The sequence below is a fragment of the Cucurbita moschata genome, unplaced genomic scaffold (genome assembly GCF_002738365.1).
Source record: "Cucurbita moschata cultivar Rifu unplaced genomic scaffold, Cmos_1.0 Cmo_Scf00066, whole genome shotgun sequence".
In the NCBI taxonomy this organism is placed as follows: domain Eukaryota; kingdom Viridiplantae; phylum Streptophyta; class Magnoliopsida; order Cucurbitales; family Cucurbitaceae; genus Cucurbita; species Cucurbita moschata.
The window spans coordinates 1,020,559-1,037,296 of record NW_019268582.1 but is presented as its reverse complement, the minus strand read 5'-3'; the positions used below and the strand labels follow the sequence as shown (position 1 = coordinate 1,037,296).

Below are 16,738 nucleotides of genomic sequence, written 5' to 3'. Positions count from 1 at the left end.
ACAAATGAATGAATTCTTTTTTGAGATGGAAGTTATTAATTAGTTGACTGCACCACAAATATTTCTTATTTGCCCTTCTAAACCGGTGAGAGGTTCAATGTCTCCCATTTTAATCATTGCAGTAGCAAAGTCCGATTTGAATGCGGTTGGATTCTTACTGTAATCCGTCACAATACTGTCTGTCGATCCTCCATTAAAGAGTGCTTGATCTGTTTCAAGCAATCCCTTCTTTTGTATAAGATTCTTGAAGTAGTTATTGTCAAAAGAATTTGGTGTAACTAAATCAAGTGGAGCTAATTTTTCATCCCCTCCAGATGTGGGGCAAGTTCTACGACGAGTGCTAGCAAATCCCGTGTCAATATTAGTTTGGTTATGTATCCTGTTGCGGAAAAGAAAGCATTGAGCTTGTCCTATGGTGTGAGAGCCTGCAATAAATTAAAATATATATGTTTAATAAATATAGTATTTACTGGCAAAAAAAAATTACAAATAGAAATATATGATTCAAGTACCTGAAAGTGCTACCATATCTCTTGCACTAAGTCCTTTGTTTGAGAAAATTGAGATAAGTCTATCGAGGCTTTCTTGAAAGTGTGGAAGCTCGCTTTCGGCTAGAGTTTTGCTTGCAGTAGTAGAATCTCTTCTCCCAAGCTTTACCGTCCAAGATGGACCACCGACCTACGTTGTAATATATATAAGATTAGAATAATGTAACTATAGAATCAACTGGCATGCGTAATTAAAAAATACTTACAGAAAAAGAAGCATCTCTTGCGGCCACAGCAAGGATATCTGCACAAGATACAACACCAGGACATGACTTCTCAACTTCAGTCTTAGCTTTGTGTATCACTCCATATCCTCTTGCAGAGTTTCTGTTAGGCGCTGCGTTTTGTTCGCCTATCATAGAGGGTGTATCATCGAGCAATATGGATGCATCACAACCTTGAACGAAGCAGTCATGAAAATGGAGGCGAATGAGAGAGGCGGCCATTCGACGCTCTTGAGAAACTGCTTGCCTAATAACCGTTCGAATAGTAGTGAGGGCAGTAGGACAAGTTTGATCGTAGAAAGTAGAGGAAAGTTGGGCATCACAAGCTATACCCAAAAGCGACAGCAGCAACCACACGAAAGCAATGACTCGGGGCATCGCCATTTGTAATCGGGAGAGAAGAACGAGTTTGATTTTGAGATATTAAAAAGAAAAGGAGATTTTGAGAAATGAAGATGGAAAGGGTGTTATTTATACACTTTGAGAAGAGAAAGGAATGAGTCGCCATAGCTAACCATGCAAAGCTCTTTTTTTTTTTTTAATTTTATTGAAAAGGTCAACTTTGATGCTTTGGATAAAATAAGAAATTGTCAAACAACAAAGGCGGCGGTTAACTTTATAGCAATCTGCGAAGCTTCATGGAATGTTTGTCATTTAATATGAAATTATTGCAAACTTACTAGAAAATCACAACTCTTACTTCTTTACTGCATCATAGATTTCTACCATTAACCAAATTTTTTAATAAGAAATTAAAAAGCTTTATTTGTTAAGATCATCTTTGTAAATGACAATGACATTTTGCTATTTTCAAATCTTTCCATTCATGTTTTTCTTTTTATATTTAGTTTTTTATGCATAAATAATAAAAATAATTACATAATATGTTAAATATAGTCCGTAAGCAATCTAAGTATACTGCTTTCTTTTCCTAGTAGTTTCCCACTAATTTCTTTTGGTCTTTAAAATTCAGGCTTAACATTTATAGCGCTCTAAACTATTGTATAGGTCTTGACGTTTCAATTGTTTCCTCATTAATCGTCCAACCAAGACTAGCCTACAGGTTCACTTGTTTCTACCCCTAAAAAGGAGTCCATATATTGAGCTAACTACCCATGTAGTCCCTAGTTCTTCTCAAGAATCGGTTTAACTGGATTATGGTGTCGGCCCTCATCCGACTCTACACTCAGTAGTAACTCAACTAGTTTCGTGGTAATGTAAGCAACTTAAATCATATTTAGACATTGTGGAGGTCTACTAGGTTCTTAGAGGCATCTTGACGATTTAGACTCCATTTTTCAATTCCAGGACGTTCGAGGTTAGCCCCTCGGCTAAACCAATCCTTGGTGCAGACAGGTTTAACCTCTAATCGTTCACGATCCTGAGGTGTGAGGTCTACTGGAACTTATAGACCTGATTCTACATGTAAACCACACTAGATATGGTGCCCTAATCTTAACTAAGTTCTTGATGCATGCTTTACTAGGAAAATATATCTATCGATCGTCTTTAATACGTAAAATGTGTCTACCCTTTCACAAATGTTTATTAAAAAGATATTTTTATCACCCCTTAGTGCATGAAAATGATAAGGTATAAATCATACACACTATCAAACAATCACTCGGAGCATAGATCAGAATATCCCTTCCTCCATCATACCATAGAGGAAGACATTAAATTAGACATGCTTATGAGAAGTTCGACTTTAAAAGAAAAAAAAATCAGATTTTTTAATTTTTCGTCGAGACTCGAGTGTTACAAAATAGTTCCTAGAATTGCAGTCATAAGTAATGGATCCTAACTCTATGAACGTAACCAAATCTCCAACTAAGGTTATATGGGAGGTCCTACCCAATAAAGAAGAGAAAGTTGGAGAATGGTCCTTCCTCGCACATTCAAAGCCTAAGTATCCTAACGAAGTCTCAATAAGCACAGTAGTATAAACGACCTCTCGTATTAGACCTTTGGAGGGTCGGGTCACTTGAATTGGCTACATTAGCCTTCTCCATCGACCTCTCGAAATAAAGCAAATATGCAGCCAATAGTTCCCAAATTAGGTTGGCTATATGGTCGTAATGAGAGTTTGGTAGCTAATCTCTCATGGATGAAGTTCACCTTTCTTTAACGTCTGAAAGTTACTAATATTTCTTCCATTTTATATCATTTTTTTAATAGGGTTATCATTGCATAAACTTCTCTTTGATTGGATACAAATACAAATATATAATATTTGAATAATTAATTGGTTGATTAGTAAATATTGTTAGACGAATACGCATATGAGAAGAAGAAAGGTGAGTCCATAACACATTATTAATTACATATGATATGTGGAAGAAGAAGCGAAGTCTTGAGCGATGGTGGTGAGTTGTTGGGCAAGTTCAAGGGGCTTGGAAGCCATGACCATGTGATCTGATCCCTTAACCTCGGCCTGACGATCGGGCTTGTTGAATGTGAGCATTGCCCACACCATGATCTTGGATGTCATCTCGTCCTTTTCTGATATGATGAAAGCCCTTTTCACCGACCCGTATTTGTCTCTTGTCAGCCTCAGCTCCTTCATCGACTCCAAGATGCCGAACATCGCTTGGGGCCTCTCCAGTGTTGTTGCCAATGCCACATCCTATATATACCAACATACATGCCGACGTCAATGCCTCATACTAATGGACATTTATTCCTTACTTATAACTCATGATCAACCTCTTAATTAGTCAATATGGGATTCATCTCTCAACAATTTTCTCCTTGAACAAAGTACACCATAGAGCCTCCCCTAAGATCTATGGAGCTCTCGAATAGCTCTCCTCAAACAAAGTACATCATAGAGCCTCTCCTGAGATCTATGGAGCCCTAGAACAACTCTTCTTGAACAAAGTACACCATATAGCCTCCCCTGAGGCCTTGGATCTCTCAAACAGCTCTCCTCGAACAAATTACATCATAGAGCCTCTCCTCAGATCAATAGAGCCCTTGAACAGTTCTCCTCGAATAAAATACACCATCGAGCATCTCTTGATATCTATGGAGTCCTAGAATAGCTTTCCTCGAACAAAGTACACCATAGAGTCTCTCTTAAGATCTATGGAGCCCTAGAACATCTCTCCTCAAACAAAGTACACCATAGAGCCTCTCCTGAGATCTATGGAGCCCTAGAACAGTTCTCCTCGAACAAAGTACACCGTAGAGCCTCTCCTGAGATCTATGAAGCCCTAGAACAGCTCCCCTCGAACGAAGTACACCATAGAGCCTCTTTTAAGATCTATGGAGCCCTAGAACAGTTCTCCTCGAACAAGTACACCAAAGAGCCTCTCCTGAGATCTATGGAGCCCTAGAACAGCTCTCCTTGAACAAGTACACCAAAAAGCCTCTCCTGAGATCTATGGAGCCCTAGAACAGCTCTCCTTGAACAAGTACACCAAAGAGCCTCTCCTGAGATCTATGGAGCCCTAGAATAGCTCTCCTCGAACGAAGTACACCATAGAGCCTCCCCTAAGGACATAGCTCTGATACCATGTTAGGAACCACGACCCTCCACAATGATATGATATTGTCCACTTCGAGCATTAGCTTACATGACTTTGTTTTTTGTTTTTCCAAACGCTCATACAATCGACATGTATTTCTTACTTATAAACCCTCCTTTCTTCACTCGGCTCAAGCATTAAGTCAAAGGAAGAACACAAACCTGAGGTGGCGAGAGAGGGAAAAGCTTGGTTTTCAATTCTTCTTGGGAGAATAGGAATAGGTTCGAATCAGAAGCTTTGGAATCCTCTTCGGAGTAGAAGGCTCTTAGCATTTCAAGTATTTTCATCTAACAAAAAAAAATAAATAAATAAACTTTATCACTTAAATGTCAATCGTTAGACCAACATTAAATTAGTCGACGTGGGACTTTCATTGTCCAAACAAAATTGAGTTAGATTTCAAACCAGTTCCTCAATGGTAAAAGACCCCACAATGGGACCAGGCATGGCTGCAGTCACAAAAATGGCAACAGACACTTTCTCAGGGAAACTCTCCATGGCCATGGAGATGCCGAGCCCGCCAAGGCTGTGGCCGACGAGAACAATCCGCTCATCTGAAGGCAACGCTTCCATGAAGCTCAACAATGGCTCGAAGTACTCAGTAAGCGATGCCAACGACTCGGGCTGCGTCTGGTTGATCCCGGCAGCGGCCATGTCAAGTGCAGTCACTTTGTGGCCAGCCGTTTGCAAAAGGGTAATGACCTTGTACCATGACCAAGCGCCAAGACATGCCCCATGAACAAGCACAAAGTGCGAATAGGTCGATTCAGATTGATCAGAACTCCGCGTTGGAGAGGAGAACAAAACCAGAATGAGAACCAAAAACGATAGCAAAAGCTTTTGCATTCTTAGCTATGTATTTTATTCTCTGTGCTCCTAGCTGCCATGTTCATATGTTCTTTAAACTATCTCAAGAAATTAAAAACAATTATAATTATGATAATAATTTTATGTTTGATTTTTGATATTAGGAGAGGGTATTTGGGGAAATTAATGGTGAATTTTGAGGTGGAGGAAGCTTAAAAACTCATCAACTAAGCCTTACTCATTGCTTAATCCAATCTTGGGATATAATTCAATCCCAAGAAGGGAATTATGTTGGAGTAAGATAATGGGAACTTATTTTAATTATTCATCCATAATTAAAAAAGTGGTTGCGATTGTTCCAGATGAAATGAATCAAAAGATACAGTAGAGCTAGGACAGTTATTGTATGAGGTCTACCCAATGCTAGATGCGCAGAGGCATATAATAGATCGATATGAACATCATGAGCTGTTCCGTAATAAAACCTGTTGTTGTTGATACTTTCTTCTCGGTTCTTTCTTCCATAACTCGAGCTCGGAGAAGGAAGAGATAAGAGGACCCTATGGAGAATGTGGTCAGAAATCCATAATAGAGTCCGACCACAACGACCGAATTGATTATCTTCATGCATAAGGATACTAGATTACCTAGTATAAAAGATTTTAAAATCATCTCAAACCTCCCTGTTTCTTTTCTATTGCAATTTTTGGAGAAACAGATAGACTAGAAACCGTCTTTTTATTCTTTTTTTTAATTTTATCAAATTCAAGAATTGAGTTGGAGATTTTGAATCGAAATTAATTTCTCATAACTAAATTAAATTATGTATGAATTGGTCGCATGGAGTTTAATTTTTTTTTAGGTTGAGAGATAGTGCAGATCATAAACTCTACTTTTATAAAATAGATTAATTAATGAGGTTTGGTAGAGGCGGGATGACATAGAGGTGATGTCATAATGTAGTTCTAACGAAAGTTTTAAATGTCGATATTAGATGAAAATGTCGAGATCACAATTTTACGAACATGTCAATAAATGTAATGTCGATATTCATGAATATTTGTAGAAAAAATATAAATATAAAAAGAGATGAGCTTAAATTTCTTACTATTAGTCATATTTTGTTATATTTCATCCATTCTTAATAATATAATAGAATGGAAAGAAATTTAAAACTTAGGGGCAAAACTTTGGTGACTATAATTTTCAAATTGGGTTTATAAGGTTCATTAGGTATAATTTGAATTTGATTCTTAGAATATATTTTACTAGCTTCGTTTTACCTCAATTAGGGAGGTTCATTTTTCTGTCATGTACCACTCCGTTGAAATCTTTGTTTAAGCTTTGAATGGGATAAGGACCATAGAGAATTTCTCATGAGCTAAAGGGAGAAGGGAACAAGGAACTGTTCACAATTTCATTCCCGCATCATTTATTTCTCGTTTAGTTTTTTTAAAATTTATTGGAATGGACGCCTCTTGGGGTTGGCCACTTTGCTTGATTCATTGTTAAGTTGTGGCTGGACTGATTGTGAGGTTCACAACCTACTCTCTTATAATATGATTGTGAGATTGTGACACCTAGCACAAACTAAAGCATGCTTGAAGTGCGGCCAAGAGGGTCACAGTGCTTGAACTGACCAAGAGAGAGTACTAAAAACTTGATTAATTAGCCAAGAGACTTAGGCGGCACCAGAGGGACTATGCACAACCACTCCGAGGAGGGAGAGTACGCCTCTACCAACAAGGACAACAAGAACCTCGACATAGCGGTGAAAGATATCTTACCTATTTTGGGACATCTTACCCTAACTTTATCCTAACTTTACTTGATTCAGGATCTACACATTCATTCACTCGGGTACTCGGGGGTGAAGGATGGTTAAGTGCAACAGCGGGACAGACACCATTTCACTGAAAGTTTCAACAAATGGACTCAATGGAGGAATGAGTTAGCAATAAAATGTTTGATACATGGAACAGCCTTCATAGGTAGCTTTTATATATATATTCAATGCGATTGAATGTAATTTATTGTCAAATAATGGCTATTAAATGTACTTTTAAATGAATTAAGTATAGCTATTGATTTAAATTTATGTGCAATTGAATGCCTAAAAAAAAATTAGAAAATGACTTCATACCCAAAACACCAATTTGTTAAACTCAGATTTCATTATCAATACAACTCTCAACACCCCAAATACCAACTTATTAACCCCTCTCATAACTCAACTCAACTCCGCCCCCCTAAATAACTATCATATATCTTCTATTCTATTGAATTTATTGGAAAGGATACACTGAACACACAAGGAAGTGGAAGACAAGAGAGAGCTTCAGGAACTCACACAGGCAGCCTAAAATGATCAATTTGGACGTTTTCCACTTTTTGCTTCTGGAAATCACTGCGGTTTCTGGACGCAAAGAACTTTCCAAAGTTGTATTCTCTGTATTTTGGGGGATTTTGTTCATTCACAACCTCCTCCAATGGCTTCACCATTGTATGGTGCGCTGGAAAGAAGAAGAATGGAATGGAAAACCTTTCCTTCTCTGTATTCACCACCACCCTGTGCTCCACACTTTCGTATTTGTCATTGCTCCAAACCTGCACAGCACACACAACATGAACTCGGATCGATCGTACGACATTCATACGACATTCATCAGTGGCAAATATCTATATTCCATATTCTATTAACAATGTAAATAAAGTTCTATGCCTAAGAGTTCTAGTTATCCAATCACTGTTCTCTGTCATTAGCTTTTGGAGAGATCAGAGAAGTTTTATACCTAAGAGGTGTTAGTACCCTAACGCCACAACCAAAATACTACATACCAATTGTTGTAGCAGAAGTGGAAGTAGGATCGATTATACTCATACACCCACGAACAGAAATTAAACAAAGAAACAAAGATTTACGTGGTTCGGAGAGAATAAATTCCCCTAAGAATAAGAACTAGATAAGCAATCTCCCTTGACACCTCCAGAAAACCAAGTTCCAGAACTCATTTCAACTTCTTAAAATCTTATGATTTTCAGATAACCATGGACGAAGAAATTCCATATATGTTTATATATGCAATGGCAAAATCTATGTCAATAGGTAGAAACATACTTGAACAATGTCACCAATGTTAACAATATATGCATTTGAGATTGGTTTGACAGGAATCCATTCTCCATCTGATTTTCTCCTCACTTGCAGCCCTCCAACACCATCTTGGGCAAGGATAGTCAAGGCACCAGCATCCTTGTGACGCCCAACGCCAAGCACAAGATCTGGAGATGAGCATGGAGGATACCGATTCAATCTCACCATGCTCATTTGCTCATCTTGGAAATAACCCTTCAATCTATCCGCAATGGGCAATCCAAGACTCAAACAAATCAGCCCCAGTAGCTTATAAGCTAACAATTCCAACTCCTTTGCATACTCCTCACATGTTTCCCTGTTCATGAACAATACAACACGAAACGCAAGTTCATAGGAATTTATACAAACAGTTGGTGTGCGGTTCTCCAAACTCAATAACAATTCCCTAAATTCAATTTCAAGTAATCCGAACATATAATATAAAGAAACATAAACAAAATTTCAGCAATGGGAACTAGAACAGGCGAAGAACTGGAATCTGTTCGGTATATATTTAATTCAAGACAAAGTACCTAAATCCAGGGGGATATTGTGGCCACTGATTAGTCAAAACCCTCAAATTCGTGTCATCTGGCTCGTGCGAAGCCGGAACCAACGTCCGATCCTTAACCAAGAAATCAAACACCTCCTTCCAATCCCTAACGTTTTTCGTATTCTCACCGTCATGGTACCCCATAGCGTTGGCGGCATCTCTCTTCACCTTCCTCTTTTCCTCTACTCCCTGGTCAAAAAACAACTTCGTTACTTCCTCCATTCTCGCAACCAACTCCATGGGAACTCCATGGTTGATGACCTGGAAGAAACCCCAGTTCTCGCAAGCCGAGGCTATGTCAGAAACAAGTTGTTCTACGCTACGAGAGTCGGAGATGGAGAGATCAATAGTGGGAACTTCGTCGATGGGGTCGACGGGTTCGAGCTTCGGGCGGTGCTGAATGGGTTGGATAAAGGAAGCATCAAAGGCCAAGGCCTCGCCCATGGCTGCGATTCGATGGATGCCTTGAATGAAGACTCTGGAAAGGAATTGTAAGCAGAGATCGCCATTATCACCGCGTTATAAGCAGTGAGGAGTAATGAATTTGGACGGATTTACAGCTCCGGTCATGGTTGATGGAGCAGACGAATATTAGGCGTTGATCAAATTTGTCTTGTTGTACGGAAAAGTGAGGGTTGAAGGAAAGTTAGAATGCCTAAAAACGTTATAAAATTCAAAAAGAGGATATTATATTTATTTTAATTGAGAATAGATATTATATTTATTTAGGAAAAAACATTTTTTAATCCAAAACTTTTTTAAATATCAATTTTTTATTTTTAATTTTGAAATTTGAACACTTTTAACCAACCCCATCATAAGTTTTTTATTAAAAAAAATTATCTAAAAACTATTCCCATGAAATTATAATAAAAAAATAAAATATGTGACAAATGGTAAACGTAAAGTAAATAATTGAAACTAATATTGTAAAGAGATTTCACTTTTTTTTTGTTTAATAAATAAATTAGCTAACAATTAATTAGAAATGGTAAACGTACACCTTAACAAGTTTTTAGGTTGAATTTTAATATTTGTTCATAGAAATAATTGTAGTTTTTGATAAGGTGTACATTTGACCCGACAACCCGGACCAACCTAACCCAAATTAGAAGAGTTGGGTTGGATTAGTATTTTGGGTAGGATTGGGTTCATTTTTCTGAACCCGACCTCGATTTTAGGTTCATGGGTAAAATCTTCGAGTTGACCCAGCCAAATAAAAATATATAAAATATTTTTTTGTTTTAATTTTTTTGTTTTTTTTTATTTCTTTTTATATTATTTTGTTATTTTATTATTTTTTGTTTTTTGTTTTGTTTATATTATTTATTTTATTATTATTAATTTTTAATTTCTTTTAATTGTATTCGAAAAATTATAAATTGTGGATAAATAAAACTAAAAAAAATGACCACCCAACTCGGACCCAACCTAAACCCAACCGGGTTGGGTTTGGTTGTGAAAAGTTTCGGGTTAGGTTGGGTTACCAATCCAACCAACCCGAACTTTTGGGTTCGGTAAAAAAAAAATTCCCAGCCCAATCAACTCCGAAAGTGGGTAAAAAAAAATCCCCCAACCCAATAACTCCGAAAGTGGTAGAGGGTTGAATTGGGTTGTGAAAAGTTTCAGGTTGGGTTACCAATCTAACCAATCCCCCAACCCAATAACTCCGGAAGTGGTAGAGGGTTGAATTGGATTGTGAAAAGTTTCAGGTTGGGTTACCAATCTAACCAACCCAGACGTTTTTGTGTGAGAAATCAATAAAAATAAATATTCTCATGCCTTCTTAATAAATTACAAAATACTGGTATGTATTACTAAAATTTAGACAAAAACGATATTAGATTTCTTTTATTAAAATTTGTAAGTCAAAGTCATTTAATAGCTTATTTGTACATTAAAACTTAATTTTTATTAAAATAGTGAATTTTTATTAGTGAATTTTGAATAGAATGTAAAAGTTAATACTATTGACAAAATATAAATTCTAATTTTTGTCTGTAAACTCGTTTTTAGAAACAAAAGTGGGTTTGTGAGTTTGATTACACACACATATATATATGGACCAAATCCCCAAAAAAAAAAAAAAAAAAAAAAACCAAAAATCATGTCAAACACCCTATGGAACCTTATTTTGCATTTAGATATATTTCTCCTTTCGATCTTCACATTTCTACGGCATAAACAAGGCAGACTGCAATTGTTGGTTTTTCCATGCCAATCTTCCTCAAAAGTCTTGCAGGAGATAGATGTTCAACATAAAATAATTCGATGCAGGCTAAACATATCAGCAGAAACTTGGATCAAACATTAAAAAAAAACACCTTTGCTCCAAATTCACGAATTCGGATGCCGATACTGCTGCACAAAGTTTTAATGTAAGCAGGGAGGGATAGTACTGGATCTGGGATTGCTTGCAACTATTTACAGTAGTAACTAGGGGAGGAAATGCTCACGGAAGTGTTTTTGGGTCTGATCTCTTCAAGCAGATGGCATTGAGGTTGAGAGAACCAGATAAGACAAGTATTGAAGCCCGTCCTGGATTTTGCAGAAAGCTGTGGTTTGATCAGCGCGAAGACGCTTGGAGAAGGCGTTGGCCTTGTCTTGTATCGACGTTTGCAGATGACCTTTGTGAGAATTGGCTGGGACTGCACTCATGGCAGCTTCGTATGCTTTCGAAACATCAGAAATGCCTGAAGAGAGCATTGAGTTTTTCAGATTGAGGTATCTCAGATTTTATATACTAAACAAGGCAGACCATAATTAGTATGAGAGCCTAGTTGAAAGACAACAAAACTAAAAGACGAGGGCACAAATCATACCTAAACAAATTCAATGTTTATATAGAAGGGATGAAAATGGATAGATCAGAATAAAAGATGCATTCCACTTTCTTATCTTCAATTCTATAAAAGGAAAGGCAGCCTCAAGACTTCATTTTTTAGGCCAAGTGTCAAGGTAGTATGAGATGTAAGCCTTAATTTTTAGTTAAAAAAAAGCATGTCAAGATGCATAAAACTTATATTACAGAATATAATGATTATATGGAAGTACACTCAATGTGACAAATAGTCGAGAAAGATGACGTCATATTAGCGAAATAGAAGGATATTAATATCAGAATTAAATCGGATGATAAAAAGAAGGCCAACCTGTGATGAAGCTATTGGATAGTGCATCTACATATCTTGTCATGGATAGAGCCTTCAGTCTAATGATTTCAGCTTTTTCAACAGAATCTTCGGGCCATTGGATGTTTACAGCATTTTCATCTTCATCTTCATCATCATTGTCACCATCAACTTTGTTGGCTTGTGTTATAATGGATTTTCCAAGCATCAAAAATTGAGACACCGCAAAATAACACATTTCTGAAAGTCTCTGCATATGCAAAAATAACACGCTTATTGTCAAATATCACTGCACCATATCCATGTTAAATGTCAGCTGGATTGTCTTATTAACAATGTCATAGAATTAAAAGAAAAGGAATATATCTCACATGGACTCCATCCGAGTGAAGTGATTCTAATCTGTCAACAGTCCTTTGCATTATTTCAGGAACAGCAAGTTCGGATACGGAACTTCCAAATCTGCAAGTGATTAAAACGCATCGAGGCACTTACATTTAGTGCATGAGTGCTCATGAACTTCATTTAATACAATAAATGTGAAATAAAAATTCAGCATAGCATTTCAAGGAAAACTTTACCCTGCAGCCATTTCAGCAGCCTTGCTGACACTAGAATCGTATAAACTCTTCATCTCATCATTTCCTTCTTCTCCAACTTCCAACTTTTTACCTTTGTCTGATTTTAAACTGCTTCCTTCCATTTCATTACTCAAACTGAAAATTTGTTGGACCTGTTTAAGCTTTCCATCATACACAGATTTCTGGTCTTGAGATAATTTTCCTTTCCTTCGGTTATATAATAAAGTATAGTGGTTGGACAAGGCTTCCAACTCCTGCAAAAAAGAAACTGCCTCATTAAATAGAGTACCATCTCAATATTATACAACTTTCCAGATTAGAAAGTGACCTCTAACTGTTCTTGACCTCCATATATATAAAAGCATCGATCAAATGTCACTTCTTCATCTTCTAATTGATCCTTCTCAGCATGTGGTTCACTCTCATTAGAGCCTTTCTCAACTTCAATGCCAGTCTCTGTAATCAATAAATCCATGGTTTCCTTTCCAACGAGTTCAAGAACTTCCATTCCCTTGGTTGTGAGAGCCTTTCCTCTCTGTAACACAAATAAAATCACATAGCACATGAAAAATCAAAGAGAGCACGAGATTTTACAAAATTAAGTTTTAGCTATTTCTCGGGATATTTAAACAGAGAAGAAAGAAAAGTTTTTGAGAACTAAGTTATGATAGTAAGTGCAAAGGGAGTACAACAATTTTTTAAGCTTCTCTTCGGTAATTTTATGATGCACACTACTAGGCTCACTTTTACATTACTTTTTACTTTGGCCTACAGGGAAAAGATAAAAAAAAAACGAAAAGATTTAGTTTCTTTCTTTTTTAAGATGAGAAACAAATTTTTGTTTCCAAACACTTATCCTACTTCTTTAGTTTAATGATTTTTTTGTTCACATGTAGGAAACTTGAACCTATAACCTTCAGATTGAGAGTATAGTATCTTAACCAGTTGAGCTACTCTCCTAACAATTTATTAATATATAGAGGAAGAAACATCTCACTGCCGATTACAGAGGGCTGTAATCTCTCCTCTCCCTCGACAACTGTCTAACAGACAAAAAGCATATAAAACGCTCCTTCCTTTCCTATACACTCCCCTACATCACACACAATCCCAATGGTTCCCTCGTACCAGTCTAACTAACTGGTTGTAGCTGTAGTTCCCTTTTTACTCCTGATCTCATACTGAATGGTAACTAGAGGCCAAACACTATGTTGATGTTGACCTCTATAGTATAATGATTCAAGCAACGGGAAATATCTTGAGAAAATTATTTATTCAATAATAATATAAATAGCACTCTCGACCTATGAATCATGATGCATAAGTTCAGTCTGCCAAGGAACCATACTTTAAACTCATGATACTATTTTTATAAACAATCAACACATCAATTGATAAATTAAAAAAGAGCAGACGGGAAACATTCAAGAAGTTAGATTAAGCTCCTAAGACTTTTGTTCTTAACATGACCTTGTAACTGAACCACCTTTGCTCTGCTTACTAAGTTTTTTTTTTTTTTTTTTTTTTAAATACCCTACTATCAATGAAATTATAAATTGTTTCCTATTAAAAAATAAATAAGCTAAATGATACGGGAAACAAACCTCCAACAATGATGGAGCAACAGAACCAGCTGCAGCTGGTATGCTTTGCTGTTGAATGGTTTCTGCAATATTTGCAGCTGAATTCTCAAGCCTAGGGAAGAAGTATAGAATATTACTTCCTTGGGCATTAAAATTAAAAATGAAAAGAAATACAAAGCAACGACATGGAGTGTTAGTGCAATACGAGACATTCATTATTACTTTCAACTTTCATTATTCGAATTTTATCTACAGGAACTTTTATCATCTGAAATCAAAGCAAATCCAAACGCAAGAAATTAAGCCATTACAACTTTAGGCAAAATTTCAAAATTATATGCTAAGGCCCTTCTCAATTCGTGGCTAGGGAAAATTGTATACTGCAGCACATAGTCATCCAAGAAAAGCATTAGCTAAGCTATCCAATAGGTTTTAAACTTCAGAGTACCAGTAAACAAGATAGACATACTTGTGAACGAAATCACTGCCCCCTCTCAATGCACTTCCCAGAGCTTTCCATGCTCCCGATGCTATATTCTCCACAGAAGTATCCAGAACCTTTAAGCCCTGCATACATTGAAACAAAGATTACTGAGTTGCGAACCCAAATTCTTAATTTCAAAACAAGAATTGAGAACGAGAACTATCCACATTTGGATCAGTGCCACATAATCATTTAATGACAATGCACAATCTTCAATGCATTCTTCTATCACCACTAGTATAATTATTAATTACTGAGTTAAATCATCTGCATTTACACTAAGCCTAAAAAGACGTGTGTTTGAGAAATAGAAAAGGTATATTGAAATTAATTGATAACAGAACGTCAAAAAAATCATGACATAATATTAGAAACAACAAAACAGAAATTCTTAGGAGATGATATAAAGCAAGATAAAATGGAACTGTATTGAGCATTTGTGACATGGATATCGAGCATGTGCGATATCGTGATGGAACCCTTTGATGATGGCAACTTCTAATCAACAAGACATGAAGCACATCAGTCTCCCACTTTTCCTTGAACTGATTCCAATTTGGTATAGGGTCTTTTGGTTTGTGTGCTAAAGGTTTATGAGGACTTTCTCACAGTTGCAAATAGTAATTCCATATAGTTCTTATTGATGAGGATGCAAGAGAATAATCATATACAGAAATTGTTACAGTCATGGTAAACGAAAAGATCGACACCCAGCAAAAGACAAGTTAATGTAACCCTATTCTACAAAACTTGCCTGGCCAAAAACTGAATCCTCGCTGGCCTTCTCTAATTTATCCAAGGCAGATTTTCGCAGCTTATCGTTCTCATCTTCACTCTCACTTTCAGCTGCAGAATCTTCTACTTCTTTCTCCTTGGAAGACTCCACATGCTCATCTTCATTTTCCAAGTCTGCAATGCTTTTAGCTGCTGTCTGAGCTACCGCAGCAGCCTGCAATTGTTCATTCACACCAACCAAAAAAAAAAAGGTAACTGATGAATATCTTTTGCGCCTTCAGTCCATAACGCCACTAAAAGATAATTGTTTCCTGAACTTACATTGCCGAAAACTCAGCACTCTATCACAGAAAATTTCTTCTCATCATAATAATAAAAATAAATAATAAATAGGATCACATGAAAACGTTTAACAAGCTAGTTATCAGAAGCTCCTTAAGCACGAACACCAAAACTCACACGACTATATTTCTAATCTCATTACTGTGCCAAAATGCCTGAAAACGAACAGCATTTCCCCAATACGGAACACATAATAGACTAATAATCAGATCGAGTACCTAAATCTCTCAATTAGAAAGGAAACCGCCTCACGATCACAGAACACCAGAAATTCCAAAATGCGAAACACATGACAACGCAACGTCCACAACCTAATTCACGCAGAAACAACAATGTTGAAACTCGTAACAAAAATAAATACAATACACATACATTTCGTGAGATCTCTTCGGCGGCCTTCTGGAGATCTGAGAGAACAGAAAACGCAGAGAATCCCCAACCTCCCCAGCCTCCTCCTCCTCCGCCACCGCCACCGCCGCTTTTTGGAGGTGCTTCGTTTACTCCGCTTTCTTCTTCAATCTCTTGAACTTGCTTCTTAGGAGGTTCCGTCGCCGCACTCAGTGGCTGCTTCTCTTCCTCCATCGTAGCACCTACCTAACGAAATTACTCGAATTCTCCAAAATCACAGTCCTCTGGAAGAAAGAACTATGTTTCTTCCGAATTTGTTATGAAAAATTAAATGAATCGATCAGGAATTTGGGTAAATATCTCAAGAACTATGTTCCTTCTCGCGATGATCGAACTATGGCGTAAACGTGAAGGCAGTTAATTTCTTCTCCCTCCCTACGTGTCTATACGATGCCGTTTTCACCTTTTAAAAAGCCATTTCACCGCCCCACCGGAAGTCGGTCCCTCTTTTGTCTGAAGAGGCGAAATGTCTTTTATGCCCTTACGTTTTTTAAATTAGAGATTTGAAAATAATAATAACTTATTTCTTTCTCACTTTCTTCATCTCTATCTTTCATTTTTTTTAATCTCTAAAATTTCCTTTATTTCTCTTGTTTTTTTTTTCTTATATCCACTTAAATATCATAACCCGAAGTAAATAAGATGAACTCTAAGTATTCTCAAATATGTATAGAAT

General features: G+C 36.8%; 4 protein-coding genes across 6 annotated transcripts; all 4 read right to left on the bottom strand.

The window, feature by feature from the left end:
• Positions 1-31: 31 nt before the first annotated feature.
• LOC111437795 (lignin-forming anionic peroxidase-like) lies at positions 32-1,182 on the bottom strand. Its single transcript, XM_023075866.1, has 3 exons — positions 755-1,182; positions 513-678; positions 32-425 (listed from the first exon to the last, which is right to left on the bottom strand). Exons 1-3 carry the CDS (start codon positions 1,154-1,156, stop codon positions 40-42), a joined length of 954 nt encoding a protein of 317 aa, XP_022931634.1. The 5' UTR covers positions 1,157-1,182; the 3' UTR covers positions 32-39.
• Positions 1,183-2,015: 833 nt separating this feature from the next.
• Positions 2,016-5,194, bottom strand: LOC111437792 (methylesterase 2-like). The gene is made up of 4 exons (XM_023075864.1): positions 4,708-5,194; positions 4,464-4,589; positions 3,051-3,398; positions 2,016-2,026 (listed from the first exon to the last, which is right to left on the bottom strand). Exons 1-3 carry the CDS (start codon positions 5,146-5,148, stop codon positions 3,093-3,095), a joined length of 873 nt encoding a protein of 290 aa, XP_022931632.1. The 5' UTR covers positions 5,149-5,194; the 3' UTR covers positions 2,016-2,026; positions 3,051-3,092.
• A 2,036-nt stretch (positions 5,195-7,230) lies between these two features.
• Positions 7,231-9,242, bottom strand: LOC111437780 (flavonol synthase/flavanone 3-hydroxylase-like). Its single transcript, XM_023075847.1, has 3 exons — positions 8,779-9,242; positions 8,228-8,561; positions 7,231-7,716 (listed from the first exon to the last, which is right to left on the bottom strand). Exons 1-3 carry the CDS (start codon positions 9,240-9,242, stop codon positions 7,456-7,458), a joined length of 1,059 nt encoding a protein of 352 aa, XP_022931615.1. The 3' UTR covers positions 7,231-7,455.
• A 1,664-nt stretch (positions 9,243-10,906) lies between these two features.
• On the bottom strand, positions 10,907-16,438 carry LOC111437779. 3 transcript variants are annotated; one of them, XM_023075845.1, is made up of 10 exons: positions 16,027-16,438; positions 15,332-15,526; positions 14,563-14,660; positions 14,115-14,205; positions 12,839-13,045; positions 12,511-12,764; positions 12,301-12,391; positions 11,951-12,179; positions 11,255-11,491; positions 10,907-11,159 (listed from the first exon to the last, which is right to left on the bottom strand). In XM_023075845.1, exons 1-9 carry the CDS (start codon positions 16,234-16,236, stop codon positions 11,280-11,282), a joined length of 1,587 nt encoding a protein of 528 aa, XP_022931613.1. In that variant the 5' UTR covers positions 16,237-16,438; the 3' UTR covers positions 10,907-11,159; positions 11,255-11,279. The 3 variants fall into 3 exon arrangements, with proteins under 3 accessions (XP_022931613.1, XP_022931614.1, XP_022931612.1); XM_023075846.1 differs by having other exon boundaries at positions 10,907-11,156; XM_023075844.1 differs by having other exon boundaries at positions 10,907-11,491.
• Positions 16,439-16,738: the final 300 nt, after the last annotated feature.